Below are 21,828 nucleotides of genomic sequence, written 5' to 3' on the forward strand. Positions count from 1 at the left end.
GGGACAATGTTGCAAGGCTTAGCTGTGCGCCTCTTATTGATGGGCATTATATTGCTAGATCTCCCGACTGCTAGAGGCAGACAAGTTAAACTCCTTTGGCTGAAAGGCTGCCCTGGAGAGCTGTGTCAGTGGTGATCTGGGGTGAGCTTTGCGATACCATCTTACCGCTTTTTCAGGCTAGCCCATTTGTTCTCCAGTATGAAAACCGGTTGTTCCCATTTTCCCTCAGAGGCTTTTTGGCCTGAAAATAATATTTGGTTGAACAATTCTTCCTCTAAAAAACAGAAAGGCGTATTCAAGCAGGTAATTTTTCCCCTTAAGAGTAGAGCTGGTTGAAAAACAGGATGTAATTTCTTTGAAAACTGTTGCTGAAATTATCAGATCTTTTCTCCCATTGAAATTTGTAGCAATTTTTATGAAGATATTTGCCAAAGTTGCAAGTTTTGTCAGAGTGTCTTGGCGAACTCTACCTAAAAACCGATGCTGTGGGTTGGACCCCAGAATTTGCTTCGTTACGGGGAAGCAGTGTGGCCTAGTAAATAAATCACGTGGCTGGAACTCAGGACACCTGGGTGCTATTCCCAGCTTTGCCACTGATCTGCTGGGTGACCCTTTGGGCAAGTCCCTTTGTGCCTCAGTTTCCCATATGTAAAATGGGGATCAGGATCCGGCTCTCTTTTTGCAAAGCTGTTTTGAGATCTGCTGATGAAAAGTGCTAGAGAAGGAGCTAGGGATTATTATAATTCACATTTTCTAGTCATTTCCAGCAAAGCTATTTTGTAGTAAATGTGTGGTTTTTCTCTTTTAGGTTTAAATCTGTCCTTTTTCAATAAACTGTCACACTGATCCGAGTATTGTTTTGAAGTCAATAAGCCAGCGTGGCTGTATATGAAAGCGGAATTTGGCCCTACTTGCCCATGGTAACGTACTGTGTTCATTGCTTGTGGCTACATATATCCGATTCATGTTTTATCATTTAATGTAAAATGAAGGACAGTCACTAATGACGATATGCATTGACGGAATTGAGGAAGAGGAGGGAAAGCACAGTATTGATTAAAACTAGCTTTCAACATGTAAGCCTCAGCTTTAACGCTCCTCGAGTCAGATTGCACATTTGTTGCCCACCCCTAGACTCCCATTGAGTGCAACTGGTCTTTAGGATGTGCACAAAACACAGACACGTCCACTTCTTGTAAATGTAGCTTGGAAATTGGCCTGTATGTTAACTGCACATTTGCTTGTTCAAACACCAATGCACGCTTTTGTTTAGCGGATGAGCAAGGTTTTCTCCTGAATCAGCCTGCAGTTTTGTAATCTGTTTAAAACCTTCAATGCGGGGCGGGGGGGGGGGGGGAAGGAATCTAACTCCCTTCCCCTCACCCAAAAATAAGCAACATTTGCAGCTTTTCCCCTTGGTATCACTGATCAAAGGTATGTGACAAGTCAGAGTGACCGTTTCCGACTGCCATTGGAACACTCCAAGAGCTACAAAAGAAGAAGAGGATGACAAAGATGAGCAGCTATTCCACTCCAAGGCTTCATTTGCTCCTAAAGCACCGGTCCATTCATGTGAGTAAAGCCCTTTTCAGGTGCATAGGAAACTACAGGCCGCTTATACAATAAATGGAACAGGGTGGGCTATTTATTACAGCTAAATGGAGCATGAAGTAGAACTCAGTTTCCTCTTGCTAAATGAAAAAAAACGTGGCAGTGAAGAGGATGGAGTGGGGAAATGATGATAGGCACAGCGATGTTCCGTGTAAAAAAGGAGACAGAGACAGAAGGATCTGGTCTCTCTCCGCCCAGGCACGTAACTCAGGAGCATTGATAGCTTTAAAGGTGCACTTCCAGAGCCACATCTGGTTACACCGGTGCAACCCGCAGTGGAATCAACCCGCTGCCTTTCTGGATCTGAGAGCAGAACGTGGCCCACAATGTGGCATGGGATAGGAATAGTTAGGTGCCAGCCAGCCATAAAATGGTACCAGGAAAACACTTAAAAGACAGATCCTAGACTCTGGGCAGGTCTACACTAGAGCCAGGATCGACGCTCTGAGATTGATTCGCCAGCGGTCGATTTAGCCGGTCTAGTAAAGACCTACCAAATCAACTGCAGACCGCTCTCCAGTCGATCCCTGTACTCTACCCCCGACGAGAAGTGTAAAGTAAGTCGATGGAAGATTTTCTCCCGTCGATCCCCCGTGGTGTAGACCCCGCAGTAACTCGACCTTAGGTACGTCAACTCCAGCTACATTATTCACTTAGGTCGTAGCTTAGGTCGACTTACTGTGGTAGTGTAGACATAGCCAAAGTTACAGCTCCTTTTCCTACTCTGGCAATGCAAAGCGGCTGCAAAACCAACGTAGCCAGCCTCCTGGGGATTCTTGCTGCAGTGGTGGACTCTCTGGTCAGTGTGGATCTGGTATATCTATTCCAGGCCACACCGTTCTTGGCCCCTAGCATGGGGCTTGTGGGTGGGAGGAGTGGGTGTGGCTGGAGTGCCCCTGTGCAGCTGTACTGATCCCTTGGTTTTACAGGCAGTCGGAGTTGCTTAATTGATTGCATACAGTGTGCTCTCTCTGCCCTCTCACTGTCCATCAGAGCGGCTAGTCCAGCTCTGCAGAAGATTAGTATTGCACTGCACGGGAGCCACCATTTATGAGACCCATCTGCCTGAACCATTCTGTTTCAAAGGTGACTCAGGTTGCAGAGTCTCAGCCATGGAACAGATCATACGAGTTACTGGGAATGGTTTAAAATCTCTTTGTTACCTGATTTCCAGAGTGGTTTATATTCTCCTGGGAGGAGGCTCTGTTTCGGCGTTTCACATGATGGGGCTGGTAGACAGGTATCTTCTGGGCTCCCTTTACGTCCTCATCCGAGGTGTCCATATCCGCTGAGTACTGGGGTCGGTGCCGCTCGGTCCATGGGCTGCCTTTGGGGACAGAACGGGTTCGAGTCACTGGAGGCTCAGGGCAGGGATTATCATCTTAGGTTTCAGGAAAAGCCCGCGGAAGGATGGGCAAGGAGAGGTGAAAAAGGAAACAGCAACAATATTAGGAAAAATCACTAAATAGCTTTACAGAACACCAGGGACCAGGCCAAAGCCCAGGGAAATCAGTGGAAAGACTCCCACTGACTTCAGTGGACTTTATATCAGTCCCTCAGACCAGATGCTCACACACCTGCTAAATAAATCACACCACGATGCCTCATTAGAAGAGCTGTCAAGCTCTTCCCTTTCCAAACCGTGGCAGTGGATACTCTAACAGCAACAGCTTATTCAAAGCAAAAGCAAACGCATCCTCCGCTAGAATAACCATAGTGTCCTATACGCACCACGCCAAGCTTTCAGATAGCAAAGTTAGAGGGCTTTTCACGCCAGCAAAGAGGAAGCCATGAAACGCTTAGATAATAACACGCCTGAGCTCATTCAAGGAGTGTGTCAGAAATCCCGTACTTTCAGTGAACTGCATCATGTAGGCGTGGAAAGACAACTGTTTCATCGGGGCTAAAGGAAGGGTTGTTATCCAGAGGTAACATTTAAGAGCGCAGATACATCAGCGGGGCTTGAAACCCAGTTTAAAATAATTCGAGTGCCCAGAACAAAAGGATTGACATTACAATTTCTATGCCACACTGGAGGGGGCGTGGTCTAATGATCAGAGCACACAGGAACCGTCTCTTGCTACGTGTATGTACAGTACCGCTCTGTGCCTCTGCTTTCCAGTCAGTTAAACTAGGAATTGTCCCTCTGAGGGTTTTTGCAAGACTCAGTTAAGAGACCCTCACCCAAAAGGTGCTTTATAGGGGGAAAGTATTATCACACAGTGAAAGGCATCTTACAGGACTTCAGGAAGGAGGCTGGACTACAGCGGATTGACAATGGGCTAGGGAACTTTTCACTGCTATATTCACGGGTTCAAATCCAGCCCAGTTAGCTGCTGTCTGAGCTCTATCTAGTGGCTACTTCCCTCATCTATGTGACATCCATTGGTCTCAGCCTGGTTCCTGATGGAGACAGGTCCACATCCCAAGACCCACTTGCCCAACTGGCACCGTTGCTGGCAGGCTCAGTAACAAGACCAAGGACTGAAACTATCCCCACAGGCGACGTCTCCAGAACAAGATGTCGGGGCAGGGCAGGGAAGTGTGAATAACCACAGCCCTGGGTGGACAAAGGATTTCACCCACCAGACAGTAAAGAGTCTACATTTTCACTAGCCTTGGGAGCTGAGCTCAGAAAACCTAATCCGAAAACCAATGAAGTCAAAGGGAATTTTCCCATTGATTTCAGTGGCTTTGGATCAAGCCTCAAACCTGGGAGAAATGAATAAAAGCCTTTCTAAATGCTTTTTAAGTCAGTTCCAGAGTGTTATTTTTAGTCTATATAGTACCTCCATTTTATTTACCTCTAGCTTGGCTAATCACAGTGCTCACAGTCACCTGGGTGTTAATAAATCCAGCCAACACGGGGAAAAAAAACACAGGGGAGATTATATTTTAGGATGACCCACGTTTAAGCTATGCACCGTGCACATTTTGCTTTGTTACCCTGGTAGGAGAAAGCACATTAGTGACAGAAGAATTTGTTTTCTGTAATGTCATTCGCTAGAGTACTTATAGTATCCATAAACTCCTGATCCCCTCAGGAGAGGGTTTGATTGCACAGGGCTCCAGAGCCAGGGAAATCTCCCCAACCAGATTTAAGCATGACAAATGACTACGTTTGGTGCACAGCTTGAAAATGAGGACAAAAGCTGTCGTCATGCCATAAGCAATCGAGCCACTGCTTTGCCATGGTGGCCAAATCCTCATCTGGTGTAGCTCAGCAGTGCTCCACTGACTTCATTAGAACCAGGATGATTTACACCAGACGGGGATCTGGCTGAGCAAGTTAAAATGTGGCCGCGCTCAGGCCTGAAGCAAGGCAACTTTGGCTTTCGATTTCATCTGACATGCTAAGCAAGGTAGGCCTGAGAAACCTCCTAGCACAGCCCAGAGTGCGTAGGGAGTGAGGCTGGTGATTCGGTAGGTGGCATTCCTTGCTTTGGAGTCAGGGTGATCAGTTGCTCATGCCCAAATGACCAGCTAGCTGCATAAGCTGATTTGCATATGCAAATCAGATGTATGGTTATGCACCTAGCTATGAAAGCCAGGCCCTCTGTGGTTTAGTAGTTTAGTTATTTTTTCAGAGCCTGGAACTATTAACGTTTCCATTCTGTTAGAACTGCCAGCCCAGCTGCTTCTCCTCTAATGGGACAGGATGACACTGGTCAGTGTAGCCTACCAGGTTTGGGATTCCTTTCCAGGCTCTTCCTTCGTGAGTTCACTGTCAGCCGGACCTCGGTGCTAAACTCCTGCTCTGGAGGGGTCATATGTTGCCCCTGCTCCTGAAGGATCTGGTGGAACACTGCAGCCAGGTCTGCTTCAGCGATCATTGTCTCCTTCCGGGAGGTGTCCTCACCGGCATCTGGGAAGTCCGGGAATGACTGAGAAGAGAGGACATGGGTCAGTACCTATAAATGAGCAGTGTGTTCCCTTTCCCCATAACCCACTTTCGAGCAAAATATTTGCAGGTTATTTTTTAGCCTTCCCTAAGGGATTTGTACACCCCACTGTTAATAGTTTTAATTGGAATCGGGCATCACAATCCCCTAAGCAGCCTGGAAAAATCTCAGCCCATGTGTCTATGTTTTTAAAATGTCAAGTCCTTTTACTAATTAAACAATAATGTGTCTCCCCATACCCTGGTTATATGCAGATGGTTCTTAAAGAGAGATCTTTTTCTCATAGGCTACAAGCACAGTGTCCTTCACAAAGACAGGCTAGAACCATCCTATATGCTTTGCCCCAAAAGCTTTATCAAACTTATATTGGAGTTTGAAAACTCCAAGGTTTGTTTGACTTTTAAAATAAAAAGTTATTGTTACATTTCTCACCACTTCCTGGTTCTACCCAGGAGAAGGGTTTTAAGTGATGAGATACCAGAAATAACAACAACAAAAAAAACAAAAAAAGGCAACTTGGTATTTCTGACTTAACCAGAAGCAAGAATGGATTATCCAGTCCTGCAACTCCATGAAGTCTGGACGTTGTGAATTAAGGCTAAAATCAGCATCCAAACATCTGTGCTCTTGTTCAAATTGAACCAATCCTCCTTACTTTGGAGGTTTGCACATCACTAGCCTGTATGCAAGTCAGTTTGAAACATTTCAGGAAAACTCTGTCTGCCTTTTGGACATCAAGCAAGAGATGCTGCTTTTTTGTGCATCAAGTAGAATACATGAATCTTTTATGACAGAGACAAGGTGGTGAGGTAATATCTCTTTTGGACCAACTTCTATTGGTGGGAGATAAACCTTTAGAGCTATGCAGAGCTCTTCTTCAGGTCTGAGGAAGGAAGAAGAATCTCTTATGTTGTATATGCTACGTTGAGGTGTGACTTTCACAGTCATTGGGTTTGTTGTTCAATCTAGGCACAGTAGAACCTCAGCGTTAGGGACACCTCGGGAATGGAGGTTGTTCGTAATTCTGGAACGTTCATAACTCTGAGCAAAACATTATGGTTGTTCTTTCAAAAGTTTACAACTGAACATTGACTTAATACAGCTTTGGAACTTTACTATGCAGAAGAAAAATGCTACTTTCCCTTTATTTTTTTAGTAGTTTGTGTTTAAGGCAGTATTGCACTGTATTTCCTTTTTTTTGGTTGGTCTCTGCTGCTGTCTGAATGCATACTTCCAGTTCCAAATGAGGTGTGTGGTTGCCTGGTCTGTTTGTAACGGTGGTGTTTGTAACTCTGAGGTTCTACGGTACTAACGTCTCTCAGTTTGCAATAGCTGGTAACAGCACTGATGACTGGAAGAAGTGAAGCTGGTTTTGCACTCTTCTGCACAACTGTTATGCAATAATTATGCAAAATTGTTGTTTTTCAGGTTTGGGAAATCTTCCGCTACCCATACAATTCCCTCTATTTTTCAGAAGGTCAGTCTCCATGTGGCTTGCTGTGACTGGCCAAGGAGTTTTGCAAACAATAAGAACAGCGTTGCCTGTCAGGACTTTATGGATCAGTTTTTTTAGATGGCCTCAGCTCCTCCCCAGAGGGGCTTGCCTCAATGTAAACACAGGAACAAAATTACAGACAAAACAGATGTGGGTTGGTTGCATGCCTCTCCTGCTTAAAGAAGCACCTCAGCTCTCTTCATATTTCCCACTCCTTTCCTCAGCTGGCTGTGACAGAACCCAGTGCTACAATTGTGGATACAAGGACTACAATTCCCAACCTGCCTTGCTCTCCATCTCCAGCGAGAGCAGCTGGCTGGAACCACAAGAAGCCATCTTTATCCCTGACCATTGAGGCTAGAAATGAACTGAGCCCATGTTCATGTGGGATTGCAAAGAAACAGGGCTTTATCTGATTTCTTCAGGGGCCAATTTAAAAACAAGTAATGAAACCCAGAAGAAAATGAGACCAGAGGACACGATCTTTTCCGAATCTCCTGCCATCCTAGCTCACCAGTCCTCACTCCAATTCACTATCCTCATTCTGATTCATGGCCTTCAGGAGTAAGGTCTATGTGGCAGAAAACAAAGCAAGGGGGGGAAGCTAATCAACATCATACCCTTGGAAACTCCAAGCAGCTGAACCGCGGAAGAGAAGAAAGGAAGGGAGCAAGGAATGAGAGAACAGCAGTCCCCAACCACCTCCCCAGTACCTGGTGGCCATCCTGGTTGACCGGAGTTTGAGAAAGCTGCACAGATTGACGGCGTGATTGAGCGGAATATTCAGAGTCCAGTTCAAAATCAAAAGGATGAACAGACAGCAGGCGCTTTGTCTTGCGCATCTTAGAAAGCATAGAAAGTGCAAGAAAGCAAAATTCAGGGTAAACACAACTGGTCTTTAAAAAGGGGTCTGATGACTCTTTCAGCCCATAACTATCTATCTCCACCTATGTTTCTGGTTGTGTCTTTTTCTTCTCTACTGGCTACAGATCTGACATTACTGGTTTGCCTAATTGTTCGAATGTTGCTCTCTCTTTCTGCCATGCAGCTCTACTGACCTATCAGTATTCTGGGCTGTGGAGGAGAAACTCAACTGGAGGTTCATTGAGGAGTTATGGGGAAGTGAGCTTGGCTCAAATTTCACAGAGAATTCCAACAGCTGCTGTGGAATCCTCAAACAGGCGTCCCCCTTTTCAGCCAGGGAATCATTCAGAGATAGCCACAGCTAGGAGGCACTGCCACCTCCGCTCCTTAAAATGCCCCTTGCAGCTTTGCAATTAGATCAAATTTATTTGGCCTGTGTGGAATGTTACACTTCACTGTCTGATGCTTATGTCCCCTTAAGAGAGACTTTACCAAACTAAGACTATGTCTACACTTTTGTCGGTAAAACTTTTGGCCATCAGCGGTGTGAAAAAACACACCCTTGACCACCATAAGTTTCACCAACAGAAGCACCGGTATGAACAGCGCTATGTTGGAGGGAGATGCTCTGCTGCTGACACTCATGGGGATGGGGGAGTTTAATTATGCTGATGTGAGAGCTCTCTCCCGCAGGCATAGAGTGGCTACATAGGAGACCTTACAGCTGTGCCCCCGTAGTGTAGACATAGTTCTGGGGAAGGATAGCATGTATCTTTAATAGGTTAGATTGAAATGAAGTGACTGCATTTCCAGGAGACCAACTGAAAGAAAAACAATTACCTCCCCAGATAATGCCAATGATGTAACAAATGGATGTGGTAATGAAGTTGGCTAAGAGGCTGACCTATAGCATGACAAGGCAGAAAATGAAATGTGACACTTAGAATCTATTTAACAACACCTAGCTCACACGTAAGGCTTTTCATCTGAAAAGTGCTGTATAAAGGAGGGTCAATATTATTATCCCCATTTTACAAAGAGGGAAAATGAGGCACAGAGGGCCAAAGTGACCTGCAGCAGGTCACCCAGCAGGCCCAGGACTAGAACCCAGGTCTCAGTCTAGTGCTCTGCCCTCTAGGCCACACTGTTCCTTCCTATTTAGAAAAAGGTGGTTGGTGTGTGTGACAGGGTGCACTCACCCTGCACTGGACGGGGAAGGGTTAACGCCTCACTGTGGGAGGAGGAAGCCACGCCCCCCTGTCCAAACTGGGCATGCTCACGGTGTAGCACCAGTATAAGAAGGAGCAGCCCCGTTCAGTCTGGTCTAGTCGCCGGAGAGGAAGGGCATATGCTGCAGGCTCCAGCCCGGGAGCTGCAGAAGCCCCGGACTGTGGGAGCTGGAGACACCGAGACTCACGCAGATGCCCGGGTACCTGAGGGTGCCACTTGGAGGTCAGAGCCCCTGGGCTCAGCACAACCCGAGGAGTCCGGCGATCCCAAAGACGTCTAGCTCAGGACTGCAGAAGTCACGGTAGGAAGTAGCCCAGGGAGGGACTAGCCATTGTTCCTACAGCAGTCAGCATGGTTCTGGCGGATCCCTGCTAAGTGGCGAGCCCACTTGCCACTACCAGGGCCCTGGGTTGAGACCCAGTGGAGCAGGGAGGGCCCAGGTCTTCCTACCCTGGCTGCCGCACCTTTGGGAGGCGGCCCAACCCTATTGACTCTGGCCACTAAATTTAACTGCCCTGGGAGTCAGGCTATGGGTATTGACTCTGCCGCTAGGCCTCACTGCTCTGGGAGTCAGGGCATTGCTAGTGACTGACTGCTAGGCCTTACAGCCCTATAGCAAGAGCCAGTCAGTAGACTTGAACCCTTAGGCCTCACTGCCTAGAGGCAGGAGGCGGATTGAGGGATGGGGTGCACTCACCCTGCACTGGACGGGCCCCCTCCCACCCCGTCACAGTGTGTCACTCTGAGAGAACCAGGATGCTCATATTAATCAGGGGGAAAGAAACCTGGTCAAAAGGGGCTAGTGATTTTGGGAGCATCAATTTCTGGGACCTTGACACCACAAAGGGGCCTGATTTCCAGAGGGCGGGAGTCCAGCACTTTCTTTACAGAATTTACATTGGCGACAGAGGCAGATAGGTTTGTATCAGAAAACCAAGGCAACGGAAACCCCTGCGGAGTGCTGCAGAGAAAGCCCCCCCACCAGCTAAGAAAGCCCAGAGCGGGGAAGAGCACAGTCCACACGGAAGCACGCGGAACGAGGCATGGCACGTCCACAGAGGTAAATGCTCACCCTAGTATAGTGCTCAGCTTCGGCGCCATCCACGAGGTCCTCTTCATCATCGCTGTCACTGCGCACCCCGCCGCTGGCACGCAGCTGGCACTCACCTGGGAGGGAGCACAAGAAAACTGTGTGCATCAAGGGCTTGGCAGCCCCATACCACTCAGGGGTGAGATTTCAGAGTGGCTGGCTGAAGCATCCCAGCCATCGCGTGGCTGAAGGAACACAGTCTGTTGGCTACCCTTGGGTTGCCACTTGGCTGGTTTTCTTACTGCCACAGCTGCTGGTGAAAAGATTTAATTGGTTGTTTTTTTCTACTTGGGACAGTTTCATATAAAAATACATTTATTGTGTTATGTTGTGTGTGCATGTGTGTATATACAATGGTTCTCTAGAACATTTCAGTAACCGTTAGCCATGGTCGGCACTGGGACCCTTTTTGTTGGTGGTGCTGGTGGGTGGGGAAGCCAATGTGTCTCGGAGATGGCAACCCGATGGACCCATACTGGTGTTCCTCTTATAACGCCTCTTGGGGCCAGCTCCTGCTCCTATTGGAGTCATTGGCCTCAAGAGGTGCTCATGGGCCCCTGCTTTCTGAACACACTGCCTTAGTGTGTGATCATGTCTCCCTCTAGTGGCTGATCCAAGGAATATACGCTCTGTCACCCTACTACAGCAAAAGGAAGTCTCCTTTAGAGATATAGGCCAGCGTTCCTGGAGCTGATGGTCCCAGATGTGATGTGTCTTGATGACAGTGGTGTACTTGGCCGTGGTTCACAACCCTTATCTTCTTATAAAAACTTATATCCTATCACTAGTTGCTTTTCCTGCTGCAGACCCATCTTCCAGCTCTCTGATGTATAAGATACACCAACATGGATTCACTAGGCCAAATTCAGAGGTGATGGTTAAATTACATGACAGGAGATTGGTGAGTCTGAGAGAACCTCACTGAGTCTAAACTAGACTCTAAAGTGTAAATCACATCAGTTCAGTTTAGATTTGCTTATTCTTACCTCTAACTCCAGCCCAATATAGGTTTGCTCCCGATTCTCACCTGCCCCCTTATGGCAGAGACAATCAAGAGAAAATCCAGACCTCTTCATCCTTCTATATTAATGGATCACAACCCTTGATTTCCAGACCTGATACTACTATAAGGAGTAGCTCCATTGATCTCAATGGGAGTCAATACTGCTTTTGAAAGCAGAGATAATTCACAACCCCAAACAGGAACATTCTCAGAGAGCCCTTTAGCCAAACCCGAGATGGACAAAATGCCCATTCATAGGAATGGGAGAAGTTTTGATTATCACTGGCAAGAACCCCCAGTTATGACATTATGAAGGCCCAGATTCAGAAAGGTACTCCTGTGATTAAGAGCAGTGCTCAATCAGAGCTTAAATCTGAAAAACAGAAGTCTCAGAACAGGCAGGAATTTGTTAGAGTGAAAAAGGATCAACATTATGGAGATTCCAATTTTCCAATGCCCCTCCTGATATCCATTGTTCTGAAGGATACAACAACAGGCTGGGCTTACAGGAACCAAGAGGACCCGGGAAGCAGAAGATTTGGGGACCTCAATTAGTACTACACTGAGCGATCAGACCAGCCCACTGCTACAATTCCCTTTAAACAGCATTAAAAAAAAATTGACTTACTGTTGATGTCTGGCAAGCTGTAAACTCTGCCATGAAGACCTAAGTACAAGAAAAATTGAGGGGAAAAATAAACACTTTCTACGGGTATGTTACACAAAGCAACTTCCAGAACCAAGCTTAGCAGGAGCTGGAGTCTGGTCTCTAGAGTTCTCAGGGCACAACCAGTAAAGCAAATTTAAAAAACTGAACCGTGAGTTTGGAGTCACAACTAGACTCAGAATGAATGAGATTTTTCCATGTGCTCTAGAGTCACAAAGAGTCTTAGTGCAGCTAGTTCACACTTCATGTATTCGGCACCAACATGTGCCCAGTGCTGTCCTGCCACGAACATGCAGTTGGTTTTGTTACCTTATTTAATAGCCTGACTAGGTAGTTGTGCGTGATCGGCACTTCTCAGTGTCAGGCCTTAGGATAACGTAAGGCAAAGGTCCTATTCCACTGGGATTCATTCATCATCTTCACGGGACTGAGTCACCTCCCAGTGGAATCCATGGAAAGACTCTCACTGATTTCAATGGGATCTGGGTCACAATCCAGGACAGCAGGCATGAATGTGGCACCACGTCTGCAGGTACTCCTGAGGCACATATGGGATCACTTGAGTGGCTCTGCTACTTCCTCCCAAGAGCTCAGAGAGGGCATAGTTGGATCGCTGCTCTTCTGCTCATGCCAAGTTTCACCAGGCTGCATTCCATCATCCCTTCCTGTCCAGCATGTCTATGGAGCCAGCCAGAGCAAGTAGGCATGGACTATAATATGCATGACACCCACCTAAGCCAGCTGGTTCAGGGTGCTCAGTAACTTAGCCAGCACCTAACACACAGTGGGGCACGCATGAGGGACAGCTAGAATCATAGAATATCAGGTTGGAAGGGACCTCAGGAGGTCATCTAGTCCAACCCCCTGCTCAAAGCAGGACCAATCCCCAACTAAATCATCCCAGCCAGAGCTTTGTCAAGCCTGACCTTAAAAACCTCTAAAGAAGGAGATTCCACCACCTCCCTAGGTAACCCGTTCCAGTGCTTCACCACCCTCCTAGTGAAAAAGTTTTTCCTAATATCCAAGCAGAGACTCAGCCAGGAAAAGAACAAGAATGCTTAAACCAAAGGGAAGTAACAGATGGAAGTGACCAAGAGGATATATTGCTTGACTGCGGAGTATGCTTGCCATTTATTACTAGGCTCACAGCTAGGGGGCGTCGTTGGCCAGCTGGCCAGTTAGTGGTTGCTAAGAATGCTGGGTGACTGGGCAACAAAATGGTAGATGAAATTCAATGTTGATAAATGCAAAGTAATGCATATTGGAAAGCATAATCCCAACTATACATATAAAATGATGGGGTCTAAATTAGCTATTACCACTTAAGAAAGATCTTGGAGTCATTGTGGATAGTTCTCTGAAAACATCCACTCCATGTGCAGCGGCAGTCAAAAAAGCAAACAGAATGCTGGGAATAATTAAGAAGGGGATAGAAAATAGGACAGAAAATATCACGTTGCCGCTATGTAAATCCATGATATGCCCACATCTTGAATACTGTGTACAGACAGGGCCGGCTCCAGGGTTTTTGCCGCCCCAAGCAGCCCCCCCCGCAAAACAAAAAACAAACAAACAAACAAGCCGCAATCACGATCTGCGGCACTTCGGCAGGAGGTCCTTCGCTCCGAGCGGGAGTGAGGGACCCACTGCTGAATTGCCGCCGAAGAGCCGGACGTGCCGCCCCTCTCTGGTGTGGCCGCCCCAAGCACCTGCTTGGTAAACTGGTGCCTGGAGCCGACCCTGTGTGCAGATGTAGTTGCCCCATCTCAAAAAAGATATATTGGAATAGGAAAAGTTTCAGAAAAGGGCAACAAAAATGATTAGGGGTATGGAACAGCTTCCATGTGAGGAGAGATTAGTAAGACTGACTTTTCAGCTTGGAAAAGAGACAAGTAAGTGTGGATATGATAGAGTCTATAAAATCATGATTGCTGTGGAGAAAATAAATAAGGAAGTGTTATTTACTCATAAGACATGAGCTAGGGGTCACCAAATGAAATTAATAGGCAATAGGTTTAAAACAAAAGGAAGTATTTCTTCACATAACACACAATCAACCTGTGGAACTCCTTGCCCAAGGATATTGTGAAGGCCAAGATCATAACAAAGAGAACTAGATAAATTCACGGAGGATAGGTCCATCAATGGCTATTAGCCAGGATGGGCAGGAAAGTTGTCCCTAGCCTCTGTTTGCCAGAAGCTGGGAATGAGCGACAGGGGATGGATCACTTGATGATTCCCTGTTGTGTTCATTCCCTCTTGGGTACCTGGCATTGGCTACTGTCGGAAGACAGGATACTGGGCTAGATTGACCTTTGGTCTGACCCAGTAGGGCCGTTCTTATACCATTGTGTCCTTTTCTTTCGGCTGCTGCCCATGCCACAGTTATCGCTGCCCTTGCCACCTCCGGGCTGGGTTACAATACCATGCTCTACACAAGGCTCTGCCTTACCACCACCGAGAAACTGCAGCTGGGGCAGAAAGTGGCTGCTTGCTTGTAAAGCAACACTCCACTCAGTGAGCCCACAACACCTGTGCCCTGATCAGTGCTGCCTGCAAAGTGATTTCACCGTGAGGCTGCAGGCGCTGGAGGCCAGCGAAGCTCGGAATGGTTTGGGCCTTGACTGAAAGACCGTGTGATGCGTGTGCAATTGCAAGGAGCCAAGGCATGAGACAGAGCTAACCAGGCCATCCACAGCTGGCTGGTGGCGGCAGAGCACTTAAGGCACAGTCCTCGGCTGTCCAATTCACTTCCCCACTTGGTCTGAGGGCTTCTGAAGCTCCTGACATGCTGCAAGGCTCATCCATTTCCCCATGACAAGTTTCAGAGTAACAGCCGTGTTAGTCTGTATCCGCAAAAAGAAGAACAGGAGTACTTGTGGCACCTTAGAGACTAACAAATTTATTAGAGCATACCTTAGAGACTAACAAATGTTTTTCAAGGGATGCAGGGATGGAAAGGAGGGCAGATAAATATATGGGATGGGTTGTATTGGACTGCATGGCCAAGCACGGCATTAGGATGACATTAACAACTAATTAAGACCCCGAGTGACCAATATAATTAAGCAAATGCCAAACGTTAAGTTTCAATGGGGCTAAACACACGTACTTAAAGTTAAATTCCCTGCAGAATCTAGGACTCAGGTGGAGGACAGGGTGCTGCACAAATCATAAATCATATTCTATCACATTGCCCGTAGTAAATGCTAGTTATTATAAGATTAACTCCGTGAAGGGAGCCTTCCAATTTACCTGTATTTTTTAATTGATAAAAAATTACTAGCCCTTCTGTGATGAAAAAAGACTAAGCAAATTATTATCCTTCATTCTTATTTCAGTATTCCCTTTGTTTTGTTTTAAGCTAAACACCTCAATGCTCTTTACTCTTTCAGTATACTGCGGAGAAATGTGCAAATTAGATCCAGCAATCATTTAAATTTCATACTAAATACGATCTACACCATGGGCTTCTGATTGTATTTCTATGAACTAGTGGATTTGGGAAAAGAATAAGGATATTTAGGCTTAATCAATGTACACCTATGGCATTAGTGCAAACTATTTGCTGGGACCTCACAGTGGGAAAAGAATTCCCCCACCCCTGATCTCACCATAGACCCGTGGTTCTCAAACTTGGGCCACCGCTTGTTCAGGGAAAGCCCCTGGCGGGCCGGGCCGGTTTGTTTACCTGCCGCGTCCACAGGTTCGGCCGATCGCGGCTCCCACTGGCCGTGGTTCGCCGCTCCAGGCCAATGGGGGTTGCGGGAAGGGCGGCCAGCGCATCCCGCGGCCCGCGCTGCTTCCTGCAGCCCCCATTGGCCTGGAGCGGCGAACCGTGGCTAGTGGGAGCCGCGATTGGCCGAACCTGTGGATACTGTAGGTAAACAAACCAGCCCAGCCCGCCAGGGGCTTTCCCTGAACAAAGACCTGTTCCAAAGGCTTTGGCAACAGTGATGTCAGTCTTTAAAGCTGTCCAACACTGCCATCTACTGGCAAGTCAGTATACAAACATTTATCAAAAAGAGCAGGAGTACTTGTGGCACCTTAGAGACTAACAAATTTATTAGAGCATAAGCTTTCGTGGACTACAGCCCACTTCTTCGGATGCATAAACCAAACATTTATCAGTGTGCAGAAAACAGGGGTGGAGGAGAAACCGCTGCGATAAAGGGCCAGCTCTTCAACTCGTGTAAAGTGCCCTCGCTCGGCTGTCGTCCATTATTTAAAAGCAGCCGTGCTCCTCGGTTTGCTTTGTATTAGGAAGCGTAAACGTTGGTTCAGGACTAACTCCTCTGCTGCTCTGGAGCAGAGCATGGCACAGAGGAGATTGGGACGGGGGGGGAGGTGAATTCAAACCCCGTCCCTGTAACTGGTTGGGAGCCAAACTAGAGCGAGTCTGAATGACCTGAGGGCTGCTTTAGCTTCCATTGGCTTGAAATAAGCCCCTCGGGGTCACTACACTGACCGGGCTCGCCAAATCACAGTGCACTCCAGCCCTGCCCCCAACACATCTCTGTCTCGGGTTCAGAGGAGACCACGGGCACTAGGTTTGTATAATTTTTGGTGGTGCCCAGAACAGGTCCAAGCAGAGCTGTCCCGTCCATAGGATAGACCGGGGGAATCGCCTCAGGTCCTGCGCTTTGAGGGGTCCAGTCCTTCAGAGGGACGCGGGGTCCAGGGCGGCCTGCGGGGCTAGTGGGGGGCTGGCACCACCAGCAGTGAGTGACCCGGCCCCAGCCCGCCCCGCTCCTCCCTGCCGGCGCCCGGTGTCACTTGGGGGAGTGGGAGGAAGCCGGAAAGAGGCGGGACGTGGGGGAAGGTGTGGAGTGGGGGCGGGGAGGAGAAGAGGCAGGAAAAGGTGGGGCGGGGCGTAGCAGAGCAGGGTGGGCTGGGGCTGGGTCGTTTGCTGCTGCTAATGCTGGACCCCTGCTAACCCCCAAGGCCATCCCCCTGAAGTGCGGGGCCCCCCAAAGCGTGGGGCCTGGAGCGGTTGCCCCAGTCCATCCTATGGACAGGACAGCTTTGAAAAAATAAGCCCAAACATTGGTGAGGCTGGGCCCACATTCCTGAATATTGGTGGAGCACAGGCACCACGGTCCCATATAACTCGCTGCCTATGGAGGAGACAGCTATCGCAGCTGTTCCAACCTAGGAGAATTCTCAGCTGCCCTTGTAGGGCAGTTTTAGTGTCCCTGCGTGCTGCTTTGGCAGTGCAAAGAGGCTGGAATCTGGCCCTCACTTACAAGCTTAGAGATATTTTAAACAACAGTGCGAATACAGATATAAAAGCACCATATTTGTATATTTTTTGTATATAGATGCACAGCATATATATACATACACACACACACACACACACACACACGTACGTCCACATTCATTCCTGGTATCAATGGAGTTACACCAGGGATACATTTTACCTAGTCAGTTTGAGTCCCCATTTGAGACAATCCAAATTTTGAAGCTGGTGAACTGAAGCACAGAAAGATTAAAAGACTTGCCAGAGGTTACTCAGGAAATCTGTGGCAGAGCAGATACTTAAGTGAATCCTAATTAACTGAATCTTTGTCTCATTTATTAACAGCAAAATTTACCAATAACTTAGCATTAATTGGTATTATATTATGATAAGTACTATTACTAGCATGTAAGCCTCTGACTGCCAGGTACTAGGACTAGATGATATTCAATAATTGCCCTGTTCTGTGTATTGCCTCTGAAGCATCTGGCACCAGCCAGTGTTGGAAGAAAGGGTATTGGGCTAGATAGGCCATTGGTCTGACCAGTATGGCCATTCTTATGTATCTGCATTGTATATCTTCAAAGGGTCATGTAACACCAACAGACCGTGGTCATCAGAGGGCAGGATTGAACCTGGGACCTCTGGAGCTAAATACATGAGCCTCTACTGCATGAGCTAAGTACTACATGGCTCTTAGCTAAGGCTGTAGAGCAGATTTATTTTCTCTCTCTCTAAGCGGTCTCGGTGCCACTAGATGGGACAGAACACCACACCCAGGTGTGTCTGTTACAGTTGCTCAAGCATTAGTTAAATAAGCATGCGAGGCAGATCAAAAGGAGCGCAGCCCTTTGCCATACCTAGCAACGTTGGATTCATTTTCTGCCCATGCTGTAGCCTGCCGTAGAGAGACCGCATCACTTTAGCACTTCCAAACCGCTTGAAACGGGATCTCACGTGTTCATAATACCACTCCAGGGAGCCAATCTTCACAATCCTGCTCAAAGAGAAAGAGAGAGAGAGGCGGTAACTTATAGACACGAGCCAGAGTGGTCGTGCTTTCATTGGTCAATGTCTGATCCGATCCACCCAAGTCAATGGAAGGACTCTCGCTGACTTTAGTTTAGTGGGTGTTGGATTGGGCCCCAATGGAAGACACAGAGAGAGGCAAGATGTTCGGTTTATTTCCCTACTGTTCTACCATCCACACACATACATATCCTTCTTTCCACTTAGAGCCAGTAAACAATATTGGACCTGGAGCCTCAGATGTCTCTTTATGTCCCCATCTCTCTGGAGAATCCACAACATATAAGTGTAACCGCAAAAGGGATTTTCACACTAGTTAAGGTGCCATGCTTTCAGGGGGGTGGTATGTTACCTGGAGTTTCAACCTTAATAAAAAGGCCCCCTGCCTCCAGTACAAATGTGCGGGTGTCTGGAGTTGTTTTGGCTTTTGGCCACTATTTGCTCCCCCAACGCTAATGGTCTAACCTCTCTCTGACTCGTCATCAATGGAAACGCTGGCTGTGTGCAGCGGAAGGGTCTGACAGCCTGTTCCAGAAGACAAGATCACGAAGGGGCCCATTCTATGCTCGGGCCCAGAGCACTGACACTGCTTCCGAGAGCCCACGCCCAGGGTGACAATCCCTTCCACTCAGCTGCCCCCAGACAGAAGCGCCTCCGGTTTCAGACTGTGTGCTGAGACTACAAGGAGCGTCCTTGTATAGTGCATCTCAGGCAAGGACATCACCATCCGAGTCCCTACGCCTGGGGAGTGCAAGGTTCATTCCCTCCCTGCACCCTGGGAGAAGAGGGGCATGTTGCTCCAGACGAGGGGGAGGGGAAGAGACAGGGATGTGGCACCATCTCCTCCTGGGGCAGAGAGGTCCTGTTCAGCGTCCAACTCCGGCCAGACCCTTTAAGGCCTAACAGAGCTGTCTGTGCTGCACTCGAATGACTCCTCACCCCTTTTCTTTGCCAATATGGCAGTGAGAGTTCCCGAGCCCATCTTTAGGTCAGAACGCGGCCCAGGGCTGCCCGAGGGATCATTACCCCTGTTCTCTCCCCCACAGGGGGAAAGGTGCCGAGAGCGGCAGTGGGTCACTGCAAGGCTGTGCTCTCTGCTACTAGACACCCAGAAGGTGTAGCGGGGGCCCAGGAAAGTGACCTGAAAATAACAGGCACTGCCCAGCAACTACAACATCAAAACTCTTTGGAGTGGGAACTTGCACGTGAGATCCTTTGTGGTCCTTGACCATGGCTTTATTTTGCCTAACCTTTGGTGTTACTCATAATAATAGTGCCTAGCTCCTATGGAGCATCATTCATATGTAGATTTCAAAACACTTCACAGTATTATGAACCCCATTGTACAGATGGGGAAACTGAGGCACAGAGTGATGACGACCAGCCAATAGGCTAATGGCAAAGTCGGAAATAGAACCTAGATCTCCTGTCTTGCTTAGGACACGCCCCCTAGGCCACTCTGCCTCTCATCTCCAGCCCCATTCCATTGTGAAACCCCTTTGTCCGCAGGGCTGCTGCTCCCTGTCCTTCTACCTGGACAAGCGGCAAGGGTCGCAGATCCAGGCTTGCTCCTTTTTGTGGTAGCGGCTGCAGTTCTTGCAGGTATAGAAGTGGCAGTCCAAGCACTGGCGCTTGCTGTTCACCAGGAACTTGAAGGGCTGCAGGCAGTGGACGCAGTGGGTCTCGTTGAGGTGGGACTGGTTGGACAAGAGCTCCCTCTTGGTGCCCTCTTTTTCAATCTTGCATTTCAGGTCCCTATAAAAGCCAGACACGGATGTCAGGAAACGAGGAACAGACATGGCTACGCTCCATGGGTTGAGTCTGGAAGCAGCCCTGAGGACTCTCAGCTGGGAGACCAGCTGACTCAACAGTAATCATTAAGCACACCAACCCCGGCTCTGCTCTGAATTACGTTGCTGTAAATCTGGAGTGATCATCCCCTGCTATCACACAGCACTTTTAATCTGCAGAACTCAAAGTGCTTTACAAAGGGGGTCAGAATTGTTATCCTCATTTTACAGATGGGGAAACTGAGGCATACCGGGAGACAGGTGACTTACCCCAAGTCACCCAGCAGGCCAGTGGAAGAGCCAGGAATAGAAAGAACCCAGGTCTCCAGAATCCTAGTGTAGTGCTCTATCCATTAGGCTATACTACCTTTCTACTGTACACCACTGAAAGCAGTGGTGACACTCTGGATTTTCATCAGTGTATCCAAGCATGGAATCCATTAATGGATTTGTTTATCCTGTGTGACTTTGACCAAATATAATTTCATTTAGCTCTGCATCCTTCCCCATGACAAGCTCCATGACATTTATAAATCACTCTCGACTAGTATTTTCCAAGCCCCATGGCTTGTTGAAACTCTGCTCTGTTATCACTAATGAAACAAGTATTAGAAAACAGCACAGCTGGGCCAAAGAGACAGTGTTTGGATCTAGATCCAGATTAGATTTAGGCTAGGGCTTGGGTTCAAGGCCAAACGGGCTGTATGGTTCAGCTTTGCTGAAATTCTGCCAGGTAGCCCTGGAAGATTTTGGTTGTAAACAGTAAAAACCTCCGTAGATCAGCTGTTCTCACAAGATTTTGACTGACTCCAAAACCACAAAACAGACCTGTTGGGCTTAGGTTCCACTGTGGAATTAAAAGCCGCAGGAGCAGATGCTTAGAACTTCAATGACGCTTACACTGAGGATCTGGCCCAATAACTCTAGACCACAGCCTAAATGTGTTGATCACTATTGCCTCGTTGTTGTTTACTTGTACTCCCAGATCTGTCTCTACCATCTGTGGTCTCGTCTTATATGCAGATTGTAAGTCTTTGGGGACTTTTTGTTGGCGATCTATAGAGCACCTAGGACAATGGGGTCCTGGTTCATGAATAGGGAATCTAGGCACGATGATTATACAGATAATATACACAATAATAAAATAATCATAATTTGTTTCTGCTTTTCAATTCTCCCCACTGCCCCTTAGGAGCTACACGAGTAGGTTATTTTCATAGGAGTTTGGCTGTGAATTGGGGTTTTGGACATCATCAGTACAGACCCGTTACCTAGAAGAAGAGGAGCTGTTTGAATACATATGTTTTCACTAGAAAGTGCTCTATTTACAATGAACATGGTAGGGAACCAAGATTTCACTATCAGTTCTTGCAGTTTTGGGGCCCATTCCACAGTCCTGCAGTACTAAAATCCATGAAACAACTACAGTTTAAAAAAGGTAGAAAGGTCTCAGAACAGCGTGTGTCAGTTATGAAGAAAGCAACCACGTGAGCGTTCATGACAATCCCGTGAACGGCTGTCTAATACAGAGCGCACTCGGAAAGCAATCTTGGCTGGAACTTAGTTAGCAGAAAGTCTATTGTGAGGCAAACATTTAATTGGCTTTTAGGATATGCTACCCGGTCTGGACAACTGGCACTCCTCAACGCAGGAAGTGCTCCGTGTAGCCTGCATTTCAAGCAGCAGTCAGGGTTGGCTAAAACACACATTCCAAATCAGCTGAGCAAGAACAGTGTCCTAATGGAGGATCTGCGGCAATCCCTGAAGGATTTCTATTTGTTCTCAGCGCAGTGCGTTAGCTAGTACATACCACAGCTTGTTTGCCTTTTGGGTTATGATTAAGAAGCGTAATGTTTGATTTGTAGGAAGGGTCCTTGAAGGCTTGTTTTCCATCTAGGCAGGGCT

The 21,828-nt window shown here is 47.6% G+C and overlaps 1 protein-coding gene across 5 annotated transcripts in view; it reads right to left on the bottom strand.

Moving 5' to 3' along the window:
• The window catches only part of MLPH (melanophilin), an 85,253-nt gene that overhangs the window by 36,064 nt on the left and 27,361 nt on the right, over positions 1–21,828 (bottom strand). For 3 of the 5 annotated variants that reach the window (XM_054044119.1, XM_054044117.1, XM_054044118.1), the window contains 7 exons: positions 19,667–19,888; positions 17,965–18,101; positions 11,824–11,862; positions 10,175–10,269; positions 7,722–7,850; positions 5,294–5,495; positions 2,775–2,938 (listed from right to left, as the gene is read on the bottom strand). In XM_054044119.1, the coding sequence (XP_053900094.1) occupies positions 2,775–2,938; positions 5,294–5,495; positions 7,722–7,850; positions 10,175–10,269; positions 11,824–11,862; positions 17,965–18,101; positions 19,667–19,888 (988 nt within the window). The remainder of the gene's footprint in view (positions 1–2,774; positions 2,939–5,293; positions 5,496–7,721; positions 7,851–10,174; positions 10,270–11,823; positions 11,863–17,964; positions 18,102–19,666; positions 19,889–21,828) is intronic. The other 2 variants (XM_054044120.1, XM_054044121.1) reach the window with 1 other exon arrangement.

The sequence above is a fragment of the Malaclemys terrapin genome, chromosome 11 (assembly GCF_027887155.1).
Source record: "Malaclemys terrapin pileata isolate rMalTer1 chromosome 11, rMalTer1.hap1, whole genome shotgun sequence".
NCBI lineage: Eukaryota > Metazoa > Chordata > Testudines > Emydidae > Malaclemys > Malaclemys terrapin.